This window comes from Erigeron canadensis, chromosome 3 (genome assembly GCF_010389155.1).
Source record: "Erigeron canadensis isolate Cc75 chromosome 3, C_canadensis_v1, whole genome shotgun sequence".
In the NCBI taxonomy this organism is placed as follows: Eukaryota; Viridiplantae; Streptophyta; class Magnoliopsida; order Asterales; family Asteraceae; genus Erigeron; species Erigeron canadensis.
Genome location: NC_057763.1, coordinates 2,780,089 through 2,801,916, shown reverse-complemented (window position 1 = coordinate 2,801,916; position 21,828 = coordinate 2,780,089). Strand labels below are relative to the sequence as shown.

The 21,828-nt window shown below is 32.2% G+C and overlaps 3 protein-coding genes and 1 long non-coding RNA gene across 4 annotated transcripts; 2 read left to right on the top strand and 2 right to left on the bottom strand.

Annotated features, from left to right (window-relative positions):
* Positions 1–41: 41 nt before the first annotated feature.
* On the bottom strand, positions 42–1,354 carry LOC122593352. Its single transcript, XR_006322826.1, has 2 exons — positions 1,211–1,354; positions 42–612 (listed from the first exon to the last, which is right to left on the bottom strand). It is a non-coding gene; the product is annotated as an uncharacterized LOC122593352 (long non-coding RNA).
* Positions 1,355–2,386: 1,032 nt separating this feature from the next.
* Positions 2,387–3,253, bottom strand: LOC122594387 (protein translation factor SUI1 homolog 2-like). Its single transcript, XM_043766852.1, has 2 exons — positions 3,178–3,253; positions 2,387–2,900 (listed from the first exon to the last, which is right to left on the bottom strand). Exon 2 carries the CDS (start codon positions 2,871–2,873, stop codon positions 2,529–2,531), a length of 345 nt encoding a protein of 114 aa, XP_043622787.1. The 5' UTR covers positions 2,874–2,900; positions 3,178–3,253; the 3' UTR covers positions 2,387–2,528.
* Positions 3,254–11,176: 7,923 nt separating this feature from the next.
* LOC122590856 (F-box/LRR-repeat protein 2) lies at positions 11,177–15,117 on the top strand (the record flags this gene model as incomplete). Its single annotated transcript, XM_043763033.1, has 6 exons — positions 11,177–11,300; positions 12,329–12,453; positions 12,787–12,956; positions 13,054–13,131; positions 13,280–13,424; positions 14,541–15,117. Coding segments are annotated over 6 exons (1,047 nt in total), but the record flags the coding sequence as incomplete, so codon positions are not given.
* A 3,010-nt stretch (positions 15,118–18,127) lies between these two features.
* On the top strand, positions 18,128–19,396 carry LOC122594433. Its single transcript, XM_043766887.1, has 2 exons — positions 18,128–18,508; positions 18,653–19,396. The coding sequence occupies exon 2, from the start codon at positions 18,658–18,660 to the stop codon at positions 19,243–19,245; it is 588 nt and encodes a 195-aa protein (XP_043622822.1). The 5' UTR covers positions 18,128–18,508; positions 18,653–18,657; the 3' UTR covers positions 19,246–19,396.
* The last annotated feature ends 2,432 nt before the right edge of the window (positions 19,397–21,828 follow it).

The window sequence follows — 21,828 nt, the reverse complement described above, 5'->3', positions numbered from 1 at the left end:
GAAACAACTGAACAAGCAAAACCAAACGAAAAAATATCAGCTGGAAAGAATCATGACAGAAACATGTATATCAGTCATTTAAAGACAAAGCTATCGCTAATCTCAAAGCGCGTCCAAATGTACCAATAACTTCAAATTCGTTATTACAAAAATAAACTGTAAACTTGGGACGCAAACTTAAAGTCCCACAACACGATAACCCAGAACTACAAACTAACAAGAAGTTCAAGGCAGGAAAATCACCTGGCAAAAGCAAATGACAAAGAGCAACAAATCTTCATCTTCGCCACCACTATCTTACACTCTGATCATTTCTTCTTTGCGGGTTTCTTGACATTTTGTGCCTTTTGTGGTTTACGTGTTCGTGTGAGTGCAAACTCTCCCAACTTATGTCCAACCATAGCATCTTTAATATTAATCGGACGATGTTTCTTTCCATTATGAACGGCAATCCTATGACCAACCATTTCCGGTATGATCATAGACGCACGAGACCATGTTTTGATTACATGTTTCTCACCAGTCGCGTTAAACTTCGCTATAACTTTCTTTAGATGCGTAGCTACAAATGGAAACCTATTTATTATCGGTGCCATCCGAAAACAAACCAACCTGAACATTTAGAAAACATAAACCTTAAGTTCCATAAGACTATGTTTTTGGAACATTATATGTATTAATAAGATCCATATATCTAGTTTACATTCAGAGAACTATAAAGTATAAACAAAGAAATTATACATTCATATATTAGGGGTGACAAAATGTACAGGTCGGGTCGGGCTGGGTATGAATAATAATATGAATATTCTAAATCACATTTCATGATAATCATGAGCTTATATTGAATAGGTTTTCATGCTACACTAGTCTTTGATTGATTCAAATAAGTCCCTAAATTTTTTACACTTTTTTTTCATTGTGGCATTTCCTCAAACAGATGGGGATCGTGATCATTTACTGTCAGTAAATAACGAGGTTAATGGATCAGAAGCAAAAATTCAAGTAAAGGGTTCGACAAGAACTCTAAATAAACGAATATGGTACGCGTGATCATTAACTTTAATTCAAGCAAACATTTCTTTGTGTTATATTATATATATATATATATATATATATATATATATATATATATATATATATATATTGTGTTTGTGTATGTAATATAGATACAGGAGATGAATTGATTGAAAAGATTAAAGCTTTGTACCTGAAAATGGAGAACTTTGAAGGGTGTGATTACCTGGAGGAGTTGGAGCGTATTAGCTTAGCTAGGGTATATACAAACCCGCTATTTTTATTTTTTTTAGCTTGCCCGGAAGGACCCGTTTTCTTGTCTTTCTTTTACGCTCAAGAAGACCCACCAGTTGAAAGTTATAACTAAAGGGCCCAAAAATACAAAACAAATTAAAAGCCCAACATGACCCAATTTAGTTATTTCGGTTTAATGGATGCAGGTGATACTCGGACGACAGGTATGGTTTTAAACTCTTTACATTCTCTTGTAGACATGGGCAAAAAATGGGTTTAAATAAAACTATCTAGAAAAATTGAAATCGGAACCCAAAAAAATCGGTTCTTCAGTTCTAGAAGAACCGATCAGTCTGGAACGAGTTTCATTTTTGATCCCCAAAATCGGTTCATTACCGGTATCGGGTTGGCTCCGGTTCTTGGGAAAAAAATCAAAAAAATGGTCAAAGTTGACCAAAATCGATTCCAAACCGGTTCCGGTTCTTGGTCAAAATCGATTCCACATTTGTTGACTAGAACCGGTTCCGGTTCTTAAGGACCGACTTTTGGGCATGTCTACTCTCCTGCTAGCTATTTCCTCGTTCTAGTCGGAGGTCTTTATGAAATTAGTTGTTCAACATCTGGGTAGAGACAAGACTGTCTACATCTCACATCCTCATACCCTATATGCAGGGATCGAGTCTTGTTGTTGTTGTTTAATGAATCCACACATCGAATAACGGATGGGTTTACCTTAGAAATGGAGATCCGACCAATATCTAGGAAGAAATCAGAAATGGGGATGGTTTAGCACTGTCATTGTTATCAACTCATCGTTGTTTGATAGGAAACATGCGATGTTCGTTGAAATTGGAAAAAAGTATGTAATGATGTCCGTTATTTTAGTCGTACATTACAAACATGCTTTAAGATGTTGTATAGCATAATAATGAAACATGTTTAGTGATATATGACCGTGTACGGATCACTACCCAAATCAAAAGCCTGGATCACTATACATGTAAGAATTGTCTGTTTACACCAATCACAAGACAATTGGTTTATAAAAAAAAATGATCACTATATTAGCGCATATATAGAAATGTTTATGAGAAGGCTTAGTGTGTAACATACATAGAATCAACCCATCATATGATTGATCAAAATTAGTCGGACTCTTATTATGGTTGAGTTTTACATCATAATAGAATCATATATGTTCGGTCAAAATTCGTACTACAAATTTTAATCATCTATTATATAGAACCAAACTCAAACAACATGATTAATTAGTAGTTTTAGAAACCATGAATCTTGATCTGGTCCTTCTTCACCAAATGAACACGAGTCAAAAAAGTGTATGCGTTCTTGCGTTGATCACCTTGGAGTTGAATCACCTTGCCTAATTCTTTATCTTGAACAATGGTCCCATTGCAACAAAATTCTTTTTTCAAATCTTTGAGAATTTTCTCATAACTAAGTTCCTTCCTCAGCCCTTGAATTGTCGTCAAGCTTTTCCTGCCATTCCTTTGTTGTATACGTATATGAACGTAATCCTTTCCTCCAACGCTACCACCCAAATCTTGTTTGATGTCAATAAATGGATCAAAAGCAGATGGAATTTGAAATTCTGTCTCAACCATGAACTTGTTTGTATGAAAATCGGAGGACTACAAATAGTATTAAACCAAATGTCAAACACACAATTTTGTAGAATTAAACATATATATGGTCCTTGTTATGCCTATAGACAATTAAAATTGTCAGATCGAATGGAAACAAATCAACACAATGTCCATCATCTGGTTGTGAAATATTATTAGTATTATGCTTTGAACATGAATTATGAACTTTCATTCATATACAATAAATGATGAAGAAACATACATGATACACATTACCAACAATAATACATAGATAATACATATGAAATCTAGGAAAGCTTACAAAAGATGGCGCTATATATATTATCCTCCAACTGAGAAAGATTGAAGAATGGGACAAAGAAAAATAAGGACATGAAGATGGTATATATAATTGTGGACAAGTTATTTATGTGGTGCTTATAATGTGCGGGTTGTCTAGTTTATAGATTTCTTGTTCTATTTGTATCAATCAATTATGGTGTATGCAATTAATCGTTATAATTTTACACCTATCATTAAGTCACCAAATAAACTTTAAACGTATAAAATTGAGTGCTTTGTTATTGGCCGGGTAACCAAACTGACGTAGTAGTACTTGATAAATACAATATATTGCACAAACTAAATAGAGCACAACACACCGTAACATTAAGCTTCTTTAAATGATTCATAGTTTGGTACGATTGTTCAAAGACTACACATAAACATTAACATTTACTACAAACCTAGTGCTAAAAATTATATATGTTGAACAAGAAAATTGCTAAAAATGTCGGCTCCAAAGTAGATTAAGCGGTTGTATTCAAAAATTTGGCCCGTTTATACTTTCGATCCAAATCACCAACAGACTTTAAATTCGATTTTACATGACCTACACATCGTGTATTTTAGGTTCAGTTTGTTTTTGAAGACATAAAATGTCTGCATTCTGGTTTCATCTTTTTTTTATGTCTGCAATTGAAGATGTTGTCTAAAGATCTGTAAACTGTAAAATTAATACTGTTTGTTTTATAAGGTGAATATTGTCTGCAGTCAAACGAAAAAGGGAAAAATTCACAAAAAAAATGGTGACCGGTGAAATGGTCGGAAGCTAGAAAAGGTTCGCCGGTGCCGGTGAAGGGAGAATCATGTTTGTTTCTTAGATATAAATTGTGAAGATGTTTGAAGAGGTTAGATATATGCTTTTTTTTTAGAAAATGAAAGCAGTTTTCAGATCTTCTTTTTGTCTAAAAACAAACTGTCTCCAAGGCTTATCTGCAGACATTGGATCTCTTGCAGATGTTTGAAGCAAAAACAAACAGTACCTTAGTCTCAAAGAAATTTACGTTTTTGGTATCTGAAGTTGTCAAAATTGTCACTTATAATCTCTAATTGAGAAAATTACAAATAATATTAAGAAGTTGGTTATTTTTTTCATTTTTGATAACAAACACATATGCCGTTTGTTTTTCCGTTAACGCCTCACGTGAGAGTATCAAAAATGAAAAAAAAATAACCAACTTCTTGTTATTATATGTAATTTCCTCACTTACAGAGTTTACTAGATATTTTAATTAGTTTTAGTTATTAAATTGTATGCCTATATATATATATATATATATATATATGTGATTTTTTTATGTATCAAACCATCAAGAATGATTGGATTATTAGATTTTTAAATATATTCAGTGAAGTTTACATATATTTTTGGTACTTCTATTTAAATGTTGTTCATTATATATTGGGTTAAATACCTGGGAGTGTAAATAACTTTTACAGTTTTCTTCTAATTATGTGAATGTAACTTTCATTTAGTTCATTTTATGTAACTAATCCGTTAAATTGAACGTTTTAATGTAAAATTTTTACGTTGACCAATCAAAAGTTTCTACGTGGCAGCTCATATGATTTTCTACATTACACTTTTACATTAATCGTTTTAATATAACGGGTTAGTTACATGCAATTAAACAAATGAAAGTTACATTCATTCAATAAGAAAATTATAAAGATTACTTACACCCCAAATAGTAAACCTATTATGATTTTATATTATGGTGGATATTCACCTTCCATATTATAGCTCTTGTAAATCTCTAGAATGTTCTATATGTTGCCTATAAATATAAGGCATCTTGTAATCCCTCATTAATACAATAATCTCTTTTCCTCTCTCAATTTTTATCTCCATATTATAACACGTTATCAGCACGATAGTCTTTAAAACCCTAAATATAAACTTTCGGTCGACTTATCTTGTGGTATACAGTAATATTTATTTTGTCGTTGTCTATTCAAAGCAGAAAGTGATTTACAATGAAGGTAACAATCGAATCTTGAAAGGTATTATTATAATCATTATTATATTCTTTAAATCTTAATATCACGAGACATGGTTATACATAAAAGCTTAATTTTCGATGTAAAAAGAAATCTCACAGAAACAGATTTTTATTACTTAAAATTTTTTTTTTTTTTTCATTACAACCAAAACGGTTTTCTAAGATAGGTCGTTGAAACCATAAGATATTTTATTTGTTTATTCTTTAATAATTTAAGACTTTTATTTATTTATTTTGTTTAGTATTAAAATTTATTTAATATTTGTTATAGTCTATCGAATGAAACAAGTTTTTTTTTTTGAATTATGATGGTCCGGATTCGCTACTAACAGTGCTTGAACTTGGTTACGGCCTTGTTTATCTCGACAAGTAGTTGGATTTGGGTAACTCTCATTACTAAAAAGAAAAAAAATATGTTTTGTTCATGCTTCTAAGTTTTTTTTATAAGATATTATTGGTATATGTTCCCTTACTCTATATTTAATAATGGTGATGTTTATCAAAAACAATATTCAACCATGAGAACAATTGATTTATTATTATGATTATTATATATATATATATATATATTGACCGACTAATAGAATTTTGAAGTATTTTGATTATTCTTGAAAGCATATAACTTTGGCACTTTTAATGTCTGTTTCCGTAGCATAAAAAAAAACAATCATTATTACATTTAGTTAAAAAGCACCTCAGATTTAATCTTAAGTTCCATCATATGAATTGCTTTACTAATACAAAAATTATTGTCATTCTGACAAAGGTAAGTTTACCCGCAAGGTATAATTTTGATCTATTACGAGTATTTTCATCGTAGAAGGTTTTGATTTATATTATGTTTGTAATTAATTGATATAAAACAATCTTTTATTATAATTATGATATTATAACATAACCTTAGTTATGTTTAATGAACATTCTTCTTAAAGATTGTTTAAATAATAAACGCCTGCATGACATCGGTTATGCATAAAAGAACAATTTGTTCTTTAAAGAACTTATAGTTCTTCATAATATAATATTGCTTGAAGCAATTCATGATTTCATAACATCGGTTATGCATTAAAGAACTAACGTTCTTTTGATATTCATCAAAGTGAATCATAACGTATTACCGTTATGCATAAGAAACTTCAGGTTTTCTTTTTTCTTAAATTTTAAGATTGCTTGAAGCAATTTATGTTTTCATAACATTTTTAGTTATGCAATAAAAAGAACGAATTGTTCTTTCGTTATTCACTAAGGTGAATTATAACCACGGTTATGCAAAAAGAAACTTCAAGGTTTCCTCGATTTTTTTTCCCGTTATTCACTAAGGTGAATCATAATTATGGTTATGCATAAGAAACTCAAAGGTTTTATCTTTTTGGATTGAATAAAAAAAATAACATAATCAAAGTTATGCTAAAAGATCATGTAGTTCTTTGCTACTCTTTGAATTTATTCAAAGCATAAATAATTGTAGCTCATAAAAGTAAATAACAACGGTTATTTACAATGACAATTGAATTTAATATGAGGCTAATAAACTAAGGTTTATTATGCAAGAGCTACAAGTAACTACATATTCTCGTATTTTGTAGTTACAATAAAAAATATTGCAAAGGTGGAAATAGTTATTATTGATATATAGAATTCATCAATCTCCAAATAATCTTGGAGACACAATTAAAGTTGGATAAGACCACTTTGCAAGAGCATGAAAAATCAATGATTTTTCTCCAACATCACCTCCATGAGGATTTTAAAAGCAAATACATAACGATGAAAGACTCGTTGGAATCGTGTCAACGCTTGAATATTTAACGGTGAAATACCCGTTGCAATTATGAGAAATCTCAATGGTTAGTTGACAATTATTACAAATCAAAAGCTCTTAATGATTCTTTATAGAGAATCATAACTACATGTTATGTCAAATGGACTAAACTTATTTTTGATTTTGTTGGATAAAAAATTGTATGATTTGCTAATAACATCAGTTTATTACGCATCATGGTTATCGAATACCATGCAATTATGTCAAATATTTGAAAGAAATATCATAACTAGAGTATGTTTATTTGACATGAAGTTGTTTTAAAATTCTCCGTAGAGAATGATATGGATATGTCATTAGTTTATAAATAATAAAGAACAAAAAGTTCTTGTGTGATTCTTTGAACTCATTCAAAACATAAATTGCTATAAGTTATCGATTTTTTTGACATTATATGTCATTTCAATAAACTACGTCATGTAGTTCAAAAGTTCTTAATGATTCTTCGTTGGGAATTATTACTATAAATTATTGTACAACAATATACAACTTTTGATTTTGTTGGATCAAAATTTGGTTGGATTATCAATATCCATGTGATTATGTCAAAAATTTGACATAAAATACTATAATGAATTGGCATATGAAAACTTCAAGTTTTTGAAACACCTCCATTTTCTTGAAGAAAGAATTACCAAATTTGTGTGATATAATCACGAAGATCCATTATAAGAGCACATCAAAATTTGTGACAATGGTCATAAGAATTCTATGATAATCATAAACATGTGATTCTTCCAAAGACTCGCTACAATTAGTTGCACATGAAGTTGAAATTTGTCAAATATACGTGAGTACAACTTCACATGGATGCTCATGAAGTAGCAATATGATAAAATATTTCTAAAGCCGGCGTGGTATCCATTCACTAAAGTGAATGCAATTACATGTGATCGGAATGATCAATATGTGTCATGGTCATAGAAATTTAAAAATCAAAGTGTTTCTTAAGAACACAAGATGACACTAGCAATGATCGACTTATATATGATCAAATGATCATGAGAGTTTACTTATCATAGTGTTTCTGTTATGAACACAAGTTGTCACAATGAGTGACCAAATTATCAATGACTAAAGAAAAACGACTATATACAATATGTCGTTATTTCACTTCAAAGACATTTATATATGTATTCAAGATTGTCATATTATTGACATATTGTTGGTTCCTAAAGAGCTACTTCGATAGCTAATATAATTTGATCAAAAGGGACAACATTTATAAGTAAATGATACACTTTGGTATCATCGTTGTATATGAACTATACAATGCAAAATGCACTTGAATCAACATATGGTCATAACTAAAAGCTTATGAACCATGATTTTGTTATTATTGTTTGGTATGACCGGTTAGACCATCCCGAGTCATTATGATGCAAAAGAGAATCCGTAGATTCTTCAAAGTAATGAGTTCATAAGCTCTCAGAAAATATCAATTATTCACCAATTGCTAGCCAAGTGGGGACGAATTCCCTTGTATATATAAAGATGATACAAAAGGATGTATGTGGCCTATACATCTAATATACCATTTAGTTATTCAAAAGCGATGCATCGTCTAAATGGTCATATATCATGAATAGCGCAACATGAAGTTTGCGTCAAAAGTGGCTTAGCTAATAAGATTGCGAGTATTCGTAAATGGTGGTGAATCTTAAAGCGCTTGTTAAGCGTCTATTGCAAGTTAAATGATTATGGGAGCAAACGTTTGAATTATATGTTTGGGCAAAGTATTATACAATAAGATCTTGCATCATGTCAACAAAATAAAATAGTTCTTCCCCGTTATATTGGATATGGTTAATATCATATAAGAATGCAAATATATGTATTTCAAAAGCGAAATTCATTCAGGGGGAGAGATCAAACAATTTATAATGATTATTGTGTGAGCTTACTAACATGAACATAAGGTTCATATGGTGATTGATTCACTTGAGTTTGGAAATTGACTTACATGCTCACTAAATCAAATAAAGCCATATACACTGATTTCAATGCTCTAAATTGATCGTATCTCAAAATGATGACTTATATGAGTCTATGGCACGAGCACAAAAGGATATCGATTCCAAATAAAAGCCTCAAAAATATAAAGGAGCAATAAATGTGATGGTCATATCGAGGTAAAAAGACCCAAACATGTGTCTTAAAGAGACAATAGACATGATGGTTCATGAAGAACCGATGATATTCGAATAAGGAAGAGATCTCTTACAAATATATATCATGTCAAGTATTGAATTGAATCAAAAGCGTGGAATCAAAATAGATGGACGTCGACAACAAATATGTATACTATGACGCTCTAAATACTATGCGTGCAATTCTTAAGAGCATATATGCTATGAGGTGCAAAAACTAAGATACGATGGCTAAAATAGCAAGATAAGTAATGCTATCGGATATTTAAAGCCAATTATCGTGCACGAAATATGGACATGAAATTCATGTATAAGATTGTGTAGCATACTTTATATGAATCGGTCTTTGTGCTAAAGCGAAATGAGAAATTGATATATTGACATATATGGCGCAAATGATGCTACAATAGATTTTCGCAAAGACATAATGTATTTCCCCCATGGTTAATCATAATATTGGCAGATTTGAATACCGTGATATACAAATAGCTATTTATATCTCCTTGCTATCATTAGAGCCCGAAAATGGCTTAAAGTTTTACATAGATATAAAATGTTTGGAGCATGAATCATATTTTCTGATGATCAACATATGAGTGAATGGTTCTTATGAATGATATTGGTTTTGAGATTATTATGTCATTATATTGAGAAACAGGATATGTGTATGGCGAAATTGCCCGCATGCAATATCATCAATTACATATAGATATCATTATGTTTTAACGAGACATAATTTTGCAAATTGGACATCCAAGGGGGAGATTCATACATTATTAAAGAATGGATGATCCAAATTTATATAAGTGAATCTCTTGAAAAGATTGATATAATACAACTTAGTGTTGTGTTATCTCGAAATCGAGCATTTATTGAATGAGATTTTTGTGTACTTATGAAACTATATTGACTAAGGGTCAAAGAGATTCAATATTGACAAAGTTTACTCATTAAGCTTTTATCGGTCTTGAGCCACAAATGGGATTTTGATGTATCTTATTAGGTACTCATAAAGTACTAATCAATATAAGGCTTCGAATCTACACGCCAACATTGGAAGAAACTCACGACATATTCCGGTACATGATATCAAAAGAGTCAATGTCAAAGATGGTTGAATATATTTTCTTGATCCACTCAAAGGATAGTCACAAACAATTTAGTTTTTCACAAATGGTGACACTACAAATTTTATGGTGATACATCAAGCTATAAAGATGCCCAAGAAGAATGTGTTCATAATATTGGCAAGAAATATTCAATAGTATTACTTGAAGATAATGTGGTATTTATAGATCAAGCTCAAACAACGATAGAGTCAATCTCGACATATAATCAACAAGACGGTGACACAATTGGTCTTCATCACACCTGATCGAGCAATAATTGGGCAGATTATCAAATCAGTTATATACAAGATCAACATTCGATATTACGAAGACGGATATTCAAATGAGGGGGAGTATTATACGCGCTGCACTCTTTTTCCCTTCACCGAGTTTTTATCCCACTGGGATTTTCTTGGTAAGGTTTTTAATGAGGCAGCAAACACCATATTTGCGTATAATAAAGTGTAAATATCCAAGAGGGAGTATTATGATTTTATATTATGGTGGATATTCACCTTCCATATTATAACCCTTATAAATCTCTAAAATATTCTATATATTGCCTATAAATATAAGACATCTTGTAATCCCTCATTAATACAATAATCTCTTTTCCTCTCTCAATTCTTATCTCCATATTATAACAAAACCCTTATATTTTATTGATTATTAATCATATTAAAAGCTTTACAAATTAACTCAACAACTGCAGTGCGGGAATACTCGACTCATTTACGCTCGTCATACAAAATCATAGGGGCTTAAGTTCACATAGAACACCAAAGGACTTGCCGGAAGAAAATATATTCACCGCCCATGTATCTGTAGGTCTTCAGAATTTCTCCTGGAGCTCCAATTTCATTCAGGCAAATTTTATATTATAAATCTTTGATGGATAAAAACAAGATTTTGGAATCCATACAAACATCGATTCAAAAATATTAAATTAAATAATACTAATAATAATTCCAACAAAATATTCCAGAATTATAATAATAGCCCATCACTTCAATCATCTTGTAAGTTTCTATCTTTTTTTTTTTTTTTTTTTTTTTTTTATAGTATTTTTAATTATTTGAATTAATACTAGTCTAATGATCTTGAAATCTTGTAACTTGTTGATAAAGATGGCAACTTTAGGTGTATAGGGTTGTAATTTTGTGATATTGAATCTTCTTTTTGAGGAAATTTTTTATTTTTATAATGAAATCTATAGTCTTGAGCTACCAATAAGAAGTAAATTAGGTAAACCGAGAGGGATTCGACTACTAGGGAAAGTCGAGGCTTTGTCTCTAATGTACGCGGCCTAACTGGTTTTCTGGTGTCCATTTCCTAGACCTTTTTTTGCCCAACCCAAGATGGTTAGAGGTCTGGAACCGGGTCGCTTCCGAGACCTTCAAAACGCGCGACATCGTGATGGTTGCTATTATATGTGTTGGACAAATGAATATTGTTTTGTATGTACTGAACTTTTGAATATTGTTGATGTATGTATGTGATATCGTGTAATAAGGTAATGTAGCACCAACTATGATGATGTGGCAGCATATACGGCTATCATGTTAAAAAAATTGGGCCACCTGATGAAGAGTTCGTTTGGAGGTAGGGGAGTGGGGGCGGGAGCATGGGCAACTGCCCCTGCAACATAACGTAGTTTTTTTAGTAAAATAGTGTAATTTGATGTTTTGCCCCCATATAACAATCATTAAAAGGTTGATGGGTAAATACTACTTGTTTTGGGCAACCTGTTGGAATTTTTCCTGGATCCACCCATGTCAGTGAATACATACAATACTAAGTTTGGAAGTTTTATATGTACAAAATTATATCTTTTGGTCTGATACATACAGTAACCAAAGGTTTAAAGTTGAACACATTACTATGTTGTCTGACCTATAAGTATATAAAAATAAAAATGTGGTTTACGTTTGCACATGAACATAGTTGAGCAAAAATTGAAATTTGGTATATGCCATGTTGTTTTGTAATAGAAGGATTTTGTTAGGTTCATATTAGCTAGCTTGTAATTGTTGTGTGATATTTACAGGGTCACCTTTAGTGAAGAGAAAAGCTCCTGCTTTGGTGAGCTTATGTCTTGGAATTCTAGGAAAACATCTTGAAGATGTTATTGAGGATTTAGAGGTTTTAACCGGCTTCCCACCCGACATTAAGGTATGTGTGTTAGTTTAGTTATGACTATTATTGCAAACTTATGTGTGGCGTTTGCGTCTTTAGTTGCATGAGGTGTTATATAAATCCCTAGGTTAAAGGTACGAATGATCAAACTACATTATAGCAATCGGTGCAGTCTTTGTAGGGTTTTATTGTGGTGCTGATTAACTACATTTGGTTCTTTGCTGTTCATCATCTTGCTTTCTATATTAATATCGTGTCACATTCCCTCATAATATATGGATGACATGCTTGTGATGGATGTTAATATGTTTTTCTAGAAGTACTTTTTGGTTTAGTCTGAAGTTTTTAAATGAATGCTCAACTTATCAGATGGCCATAACCGCCATTGCAAGAAGAAGGAAGTTGCTAAATGATGACGTGATCGTTGCATTGGCAGAGGGCTCTTGGGAAGTTCTTGATTTTTCAGATTCAGATGTCTCTGATGTTGGCTTGTTGAAGGTGATAAAGACTTGCAGTCATGTGAGGGCCATGGACATAAGGTAAAATACGATTATTTAGTTAAATGGATATGCTATAGTATGACAAATGTATGTTCTAATTTCGGTATGCTCTTTTTATTCATACAATTTTCTGCAGTCGTTGCAGCAAAATTACTTCATTTGGTGTTTCAGAACTTGTGAAGGGGTGCCATTTTCTTGAGATACTGCGATGGGGGTATGTTCTTTATATTTTCTATTTTCACCTCACACCACTTTCAAAAGTAGTCTACATGTCTTATCTTATTATCTCACAAGATTAACAACCCAATATTATTGGGTTTGGTATACCTCATAACGGGCTATGAACGCAGTTAATATTGCAGAGGATGCCCAAGGAGTGAACACACTGCGCGCAGCTCCTTGAGCATATTGAAACCAACATTGAATGACGTTGAAGGGGATTCATGGGAGGAACTTGATACAACAGAAATTGTGCATGGAGCACAAGCATTACGTTGGCTTGTATGGGTAAGCGCTTACACAATTATTACACGTTATACAACTGGAAGTTGCAATTTCAACTCATTTTCTTAAAATGGGTTGATGTTTCTATTTTACCTAGAGTTATCATAAAAGGTTCATATCGGTAAAGTCAAAGATAAAAAATTAGAATGGGGCAAATGCATTAAATGGGTTGAAAATCATCTATACTCTATGTTGTGCTTTTGATGTATATAACACCTAGATTCGCTTTGTTTAAGCTAATTAGATAATAAGATACTTTTTTAATCATATATAATGCAATAATTTTTACGTAAAAATATCAATCCAACCGAATTACCACAATACCACCCAACCTTGCTCGTCATCCTACCAGCCACCCAATTTTCACTTCTGAATACAATGATCCCCCACATGCTCTTTCAACTTTGATTACCGATTACTTATGGGATTCTTCCTTTAAATGACTTTTCTTTTGTTCCAAAATACATAGTAATACAACTAGGGCTGTCAATTTCGACCAAACCTGAAACCCAACTCGAAAAAAATCAGGTTAGGGTTGAGTATTTTCTACCCACCAACCCGCCAACCTGATTTTTTCTAGGTTGGGTCCGGGTTGGGTTGTTGGGTTGTCAGGTCGACCCGCCAACCCAATATCTTTAAAATAATTGAATTATATATAATAATTCATACTCCATATTACACTAATTCATACGTCCTATTCTTATTTTTTATATTTCTAACCTAAAGTAACTTCAAATATGAAATAAAAGGAGGATTCAAAATTCTGTGAGATGATAAGTGATGTAGGATGAGGCGGTAAGTTTGTTAACTTTGTGCCAAGTATTAACAATACCCTCGTATTTCTTTCTTTTTTGTACCCTTCGTTTTCGGCTTACACCATCAATGATAAAGCTTTATATTGGTTGATTTATTCCATTTTATATTTATATTTATTTGCTTCTCAGGTCACATGGGTTGGGTCATGGGTTGGCGGGTTGTGGGTCAAGGTTGAAATTTCTGACCTGAAACTTTTAGTGGGTTGGGTTAAGGTCGGAGTTTTTCAACCCACCAACCCGAACCTGCCAACCCGAACCCATTGACAACCGACACATACAGTAGTTCTAATTGCTTTTCTTGCAGCCAAAAATTGATGAAGATTCATTGGAGACTCTATCGATAGAATGCCCGCGTATCATAGTCAATCCTAAACCGTCACTCTTTGGCCACAAAGGAATTGATATTCCCAGGCATGCTTTAGCTGGCGTAGCATTGGATGACTTTGTTGTGGAAGATATTGACCCAAAAACTTGGTTAGTTCCTGGATCTAGGCTTAAAACAACTTCACCTGTTTTGAACTCAATTGAGTTGCCAATTGCTGAAAGATTCAGACTTGCATTCGTTGAGAGAGATGCTAGATTGGCACCAAAACGAGCCAAAAATGCTAGACAACGTCAACGACGTGCAGAGCGAGAGTGGGTGACGACAAGTACTAGTGTAAAGTCAATAGTGCTTGCAACACAAATGAGCAAAAATTTACGCAGTTAGTAGGTATTTAGTTGCAAAATTTCCATAAAATTTTGTCTGTATGCCCTTGCTAATGTTCTAGCACTTTGTGCATGTTAAGTTGTATAATTAAATTTGAGCAGTTAGGAACTGTATGATAATATAATATACACTACAGAATCAATGAATCATCTTGAACTATGGTTTTGAATTAGAAGAGAACTTTGTTTTACTAGTAATTTATCATATTTAGTTGAGGAGTCCTAAGAAGTCAGGGAGAGCATAGGGAACTTTTATTACGCTAGAAAGATCATTACAAAGATGGTTTGGGCGTTTGGCCGAATGGAGCCCTTCCTTATACATTTTTACATGCTCAGTGGACTGTTAGGATTATCTGGTTTGAACGACAACTATTGTGGATCTAGAAATCAATTATTATGGTTCTAGAGATATATCAATCTTGTGGCTCTTAAAGAGAGACAAGCATATATTAAATAAATAAAAAAGCAGGAAGCGATTTGGAATTGATGTCATGCTTATGTGAAGTAAGCTGCACATTGCAAACTTTGTTTTAGCTATTCAGGATGACAGTAGTTCTCAGCTTTACTGGTTTGGATTTGATTAGTTTATATCCTTTTATTCAACTTCATGACATTAGTTCTTCTCATTTCAATTAGAAATTTGGAGGAAGCTAAATTTCATTGCAACTTTGTACTGAACTCACAAGAAGAGTTTATTCATAATTTGGAAAGTTTACTAACAGCTGTTGCTTTTTAGCCTCATTGCATCACTGCTTTCTTGATATTATATTATCAAGTGATATGGTCATAGTAAGCACACTATGCTATACAGCATATATCGTTTGACTGGCTCCATGAATTCAATAAAATATGTGCCATAGGAATCTTCTCATTTAAGATTCGTGTTGGAATCAACTTATGACATGGGTTGGAACTAAGTTCAGATATTCCTGGGACCCGTGTTTGAAGGCAGCTGCTGACTGGAGTTTGGAACATAATCACGGTAAATTCCAAGTTAACTTCTTCTTTGCATAAGTAGGTTATTTTGAAGCTAATGTAAATTAATCATTGTTTTTGCAAAACATTTCTTCATACAGGTGGAGATCCATTGAATGAGGGCTGCAGATATACCTTTGCTTTTGAGAAAAATAAAAGGTACTTCTGTTTATATTAAAATATACATTCTGTAAACCATAGTTTAGAATTTCAATAACCTACTAGTATTCTTATCGCTCTTGAATCCACCGTTACCCCTTTGGCTTTATTACCTGAGGAATGTTTCATAGGTTCCTAAGGATCTGCAAGTCTCTATCCTTGGTTCATATCTTTCATTTTTAGAATCAAATAAGACGTTCCAAAATAGTGGGTTGAAGATGAAAACAATGTTTCAGGTGTAGATGATGGCATCATGGTAAAGCCAAAATTAAATTATACACACAAATTTGGACTTGTATGGAACAAGTGGCCTATTAATAAAAGTCTATTAAACTTGCCTAAAATGTCCATATTTATGTATCCAGATAAAAAAAAATGTTAATATATTTTACACGTGCGAATCTTGGTTAGATTTATGAATGCATACTTAAACTTGTTTTATATTGGACTTCCTTGAAAAAGAGTGAACGACTTTTAATAGTCGAATTTGACTTTTTGACCTTTTTATAACAAGCAAATCGTCGTTCTTTACTTCTTACAAAATCCATAAGGAAGATTTTACTTTGCACTAGGCATTTTGGGAAAACTTTTTGCAGAAAAGATGATTCTTTTTTACTTACGTATTTCTGTGGTTGTCTACGATTGTTCATTCTTGCTGAATATAGTGGGTGTTTCATGTTTGGCACTGTTGCAAGAATGATGATTAGTTTGCAACTGAAAATAAACCCAAGTACAGTGATTTAAAAGATCAAATTGACAGATTTTTGATACAGCAACTAGAAGTGCTGGTATTGAAAAGGCCCTGCTAAAGAACACACAACTCAATAGGATGGCACTTTAGTAACTAAAAACAAATAGAATTGACTGCTTTTAGTAAATCTTTTCTATAGAATATAGGTGTTATTAAGGGACCCTTCTCTATTAGATCATCATTTAAGTTAGCATAATAGGTATTTATTTGTGCTAAAGTAATCAAGGTTGGGTTTCATGTCGGGTCCCATGTCGTACATTGACGGCAGCGTCCAACTGTAATTTTAACCATAATTGCAGTGAAGTCCAACGCACTTTCTTTTTTCTTTAGTTTATATTATCACTCTTTTTTCCATAAGTATTCTCCAACGGTTGAAATTTGTCCAAAAAATGGCTAAGAGCTGATTGGTTTTCATGATACTTGTTGCTGTTTTTGTCTGGCTAAATACTTCGAATGACGGCTAGAGAAAAAACTTTAAAATATTTTTGTCTATATTTTTGTCTGGCCTATAATACATTGAATGAGGACTGCAGTCCATCAAACAAACTAGAAGGACAATGACCTTTGCAAAATTATGCAACTTCAAAAAGGTTGATTCAAATATTTCATGCTTATATGTAGTAGTTACAGACTTACAGTTTCCTTTTACTCTGTTTTATACAAATACTTAACAAAAGAAGTCCAGTTTCATAAAACTGACAATTTTCGTAATACACACATCTAGTAAGTGCACGAATTGTCTTGCGTTTCACTTGAGTGCACAATTTCTTGGCTGAAAGGTTGCTCCGGTACTGTTAGGCAAAAGATTCTTTCTTCGTGCTTCTTTTTGACAATGCATCATGTAATCTGTGGGTAGAAGACTACTTTCTATGCTTCAATAAGTGGAACATACACCGTGATTTGACTACAAATATCACCAAGCCTTAGTGCCCTTATCGCTTATCTTTTATAAAACAGTCTTTTAGAAGTTTGTGAACGTTGAATCATAAAGGCAACATAAAACAATAAAGGTGCATTGGACTTATATGTAACAAGTGGACTAATAAAATACTATCAAAGATATTCTTACCCTTTGAGTCTAATTATTGAATACCAAAATCTTATAAATATACATGAAGGGGTATTGTAACTTTGTTAATCTTTGTACTCTACTTTTTATTATTTTACTAACATACACGGGGTGTCTAAGTCGGATGCAAAAACAAAATTTTCCTCTTCTCTTACAAAGATAATCAAATAAAAACTATAAGTTATCGACTTATCGTCGTTCTATTTCAAAATGTATTCGATATTGGTTTGCTTTTCTCTTTAGGTTTTTATAACTTCTTTTATACAACTTTATTTCATAACTTGTAAGAGGTCTTCATCTAAGTTGTGTCATTTCATTTCAAATAATAGAAATAACATGGGCACTTGTGATTTGTGAACAATAGATCGAGACTTTAGAGATAGCTCAGTTTACTTTCTCATTTCTCTTTACTTTTTTTTTTTTTGGTAAGCCTATAAAGTACTCATTTCAAGAACTTCACTACAACTGAAGCCCTCTTTTTTTCCTTAACTCTAGAGCTTGAATTTAAAGTAGTTAAAAGCTAGAAAGATCATATACAGTACATATATTTCAGCAATACTGCAGGAAATCTACCTGAATTTATAGCCTTTAAAGCTTTTGTCATAAAAAGGTGAATCTTTAACCCAAGTTTGTATTTTTCTTGAAAAGCTTCTTTTGTGCAAGCTACAACATCAATACCCAATCCCGCCAGGCGGAGTATGGGGTCTTTTGTGTAAATTCACTAAGTATATTTTCTATGTTTTGTAATATGTAGAAAGAATGGAAGATGAGTATGGCATGTACAGGAAAGGAAGCAGTGGGTGGTCATACATGATTGGAAATGATGAATATCAAGAAACTGATGTATGGTCTGTTTATAATGATAGAAAAGATTTTGATTCAATAACTGTGAAGTCAAAAGGGTCAACTTCTGCATATTCTTCAAGAACTAGTACTGTTTCTCATTCAAATTCAGCCAGGATGATTCCTAGGCCTAATACCAACAATACTGATATCGAATCCTGGATTCCACGACGACAATCAGCACCTGTGAACATTCCTGACTGGTCCAAGATATATGGAAAGTCAAAGAGATCATCATCACAACAGGAATCTGCATTTCTTGATTATAATGGTTATGATGATGGCTATGGTGACCATAATGGGAAAGAAAGTTGGGACAGTGATGAGGATGATGATAATGGTGATGGGAACATAATGCCTCCCCATGAATGGATTGCACAAAAGCTTGCAAGGAGTCAAATTTCTTCGTTTTCGGTTTGTGAAGGTGCAGGAAGAACACTTAAAGGCAGAGATCTAAGTAGGGTAAGAAATGCTGTCTTGACAAAAACTGGATTTCTTGAATGATTTATGTGATAAGTTATATATATCTTCATAATTTGCCAGAAAAATATATATTAAGACTAGACATTAATATTATCATTATCATGATGATGTAGCATCATCAATATGATTGATAATTGTGATAATTATATAATGGGTCCCATTCCTATTTCTATGGTGGTGTGTTGTCTTTGCATAAATTATTACTTCTTTGTTTTCTTCTTCTTTATTAGGTTATTTAAGTGTTTCTTTTCTTTTCTTTTTTTCTTTTTTTTTTTTGCTTAGATTAAGTATGTAGTGGAATTGTTAATATTAATGATGATTGATGGACTTAGTAATCAATTGTTTGTCTTTATGATGTATGTAATGTAATATTGTAATGTTGTACAACCTTTTATTCACTTAGTACATTTGACATCATGTCTTGAGAAAGGGAAATATGATGCTTTATGGGCTTCTATTATGGAAAGAGCGGTATTTTGGTAGGCTTTCTTATCAAATGGTATTGGTGGTGGTCATGAACTCTTGTGTGTGGATCATATAGTATTGTGGTGGTGGTCATGTACTCATATATATATATATATGCATAAATCATAATGATAATAATCATCTGTTACAATCAATCTGTTTCCAACCATCAAATTATCTTCATTCTTGAATGCCTTCACCTTCATCAAAGTATGCTCAAAAGCTAGTTTTAGCCATGGTGAAAAGGTGAAAGGACAACTTGATGCATACAAGATTTCTTCTTTTTGCGAAAATGTTCTTTTTTTCTTACATATATAAAAGATAAAGTGGTTGTGCTACGAGGTTGAGCAACAACCACAGAATATAGAACTAGCTACAACAATTTGACTTCATTTGTTCCTATCAAGATCAATGCTATTTGGGTTGTCTGCCCAATCTCCTGTTTCCTTTCTTTTACACCAACACTGACACGTATCACTAAACATTTATACATTTATGAAAATGTATAAATTGTATATTCTGTCACATTATACGGGTATTATGCTAATGTATCATGACGTATTGACATGTCAAAACTTGAAACACGTAGAAGCTGTACAAGCGGTCCAATTTTTTTGGCTTCTGTCTTGTTTTTTCACAAACAGATGTCCTTTTTTTTGTTTCATTTGATCTATTGTTTGTTTTTACTTTATAGGACCCATATGAATATTCTAATTACAAATGAATCACACCCAAATTTGGTGACAAGCAAAATCGAATTTTGCTTTGGATTCCTAATTCACAGTTCAACACATTGGATCTCTTATTTTAATTAAGAGAAATAACACGAGGTTAAATGTTGTTAGTATAACCTATAATGTCGTGGAGTACATGTAAAAGTGGACAATAGATAGGAACGGGTAAAACTTGAAACGGGAAAAGTTAAACATTTTAAAATGTGAAGAATATTTTCCCTTATTTTTATAGTGCAAGTGGTGAGTTTACACATATATAAAAACAAATTACAAATGACTTTATCTCGAGTAATAAAACAAAATGTCAAAAACTTATTAACACATGTTTTTTTATCTTGTGTATGCATATATGTACAAATGGTTTATACATATTACATATAAACATATTGATCAAAAAGATATGTTTTAAAACATTTTCCAACTTTTTTGTTTGTCGTTACACTATTAGTATTTTCACTAGGGTAAGCAAAAGCCAAACGGGAAAACCAAAAACCGAAAAAACCCGAAAAAACTGAAAACCGAACGAAATCCATTGGTTTGGTTTTTGTTTTTCAAAAATCGAACGGATCGGTTCGGTTTTCGGTTTCATATGCCTAAAACCGAACCGAACCCATTATATTTTAATTTATTTTATATTTGTATCAAATTACATTTATATTTATTACTTTTAATTTGTAAATATGTTAATATATTTAAACTTTTTGTCTTTTTAGTGTACAAATCTATATAAATGATATGTTTTAGATGAAAACGTACAATAAAATCACTTCGTTTTATAAAAGTTATATCAATTTTAACACTTAAAAAGTATAATTACTTAATAAAAAGCATATCTATATTTTAGTTTCTGTATCATAGTTTTTTTTTGAGTAAATTACACTTTTCGTCTTTGAAGTTGACACATTTTTCACTTTTCGTCTCTTAAGAAAAAAAATTACAATTTTGACCTTAAAGTTGGCAGATTTTTTCAATCATCGTCCCTCGCCAAACGTCGTTAACTTTCAGCCGTTAAGTCGGACACGTGCAACACACGTGAGGGACTGAAACTGCAAAAAATGACAAGTTCAGGGACGAAAACTGAAATTTATTTTTCTGTTGTCATCATCTTCATCTTCTCCGGCTGACTTTCGTCGGAAAATTCACCGGAAAATTTAAAATGCCGATATCTCACCCATTTCTTCGAATTAGACCACGAAACCACTACCAAAAACTTCTCAAAGTTAATTTCCGCACGAATCCTAACCAAAAGATTTCAGATTCAACACTTGCCGGAAAACTCAAAATACCCATAACATGGATTTTGGGCAATATTTCTGTACAATTTAGCTTGTTCCAAGAATGCAATATTTCTGTTTTCGCAAATAAGTTCATGTTGGACTAGGTGTACGTGCTCCTCACTAAAACA

What these genes read in the sequence shown, in the direction of transcription:
- LOC122594387 (XM_043766852.1), bottom strand. Translation starts at nt 2,873, where the DNA reads ATGGTTGAGACAGAATTTCAAATTCCATCTGCTTTTGATCCATTTATT.
- LOC122594433 (XM_043766887.1), top strand. Translation starts at nt 18,658, where the DNA reads ATGGAAGATGAGTATGGCATGTACAGGAAAGGAAGCAGTGGGTGGTCA.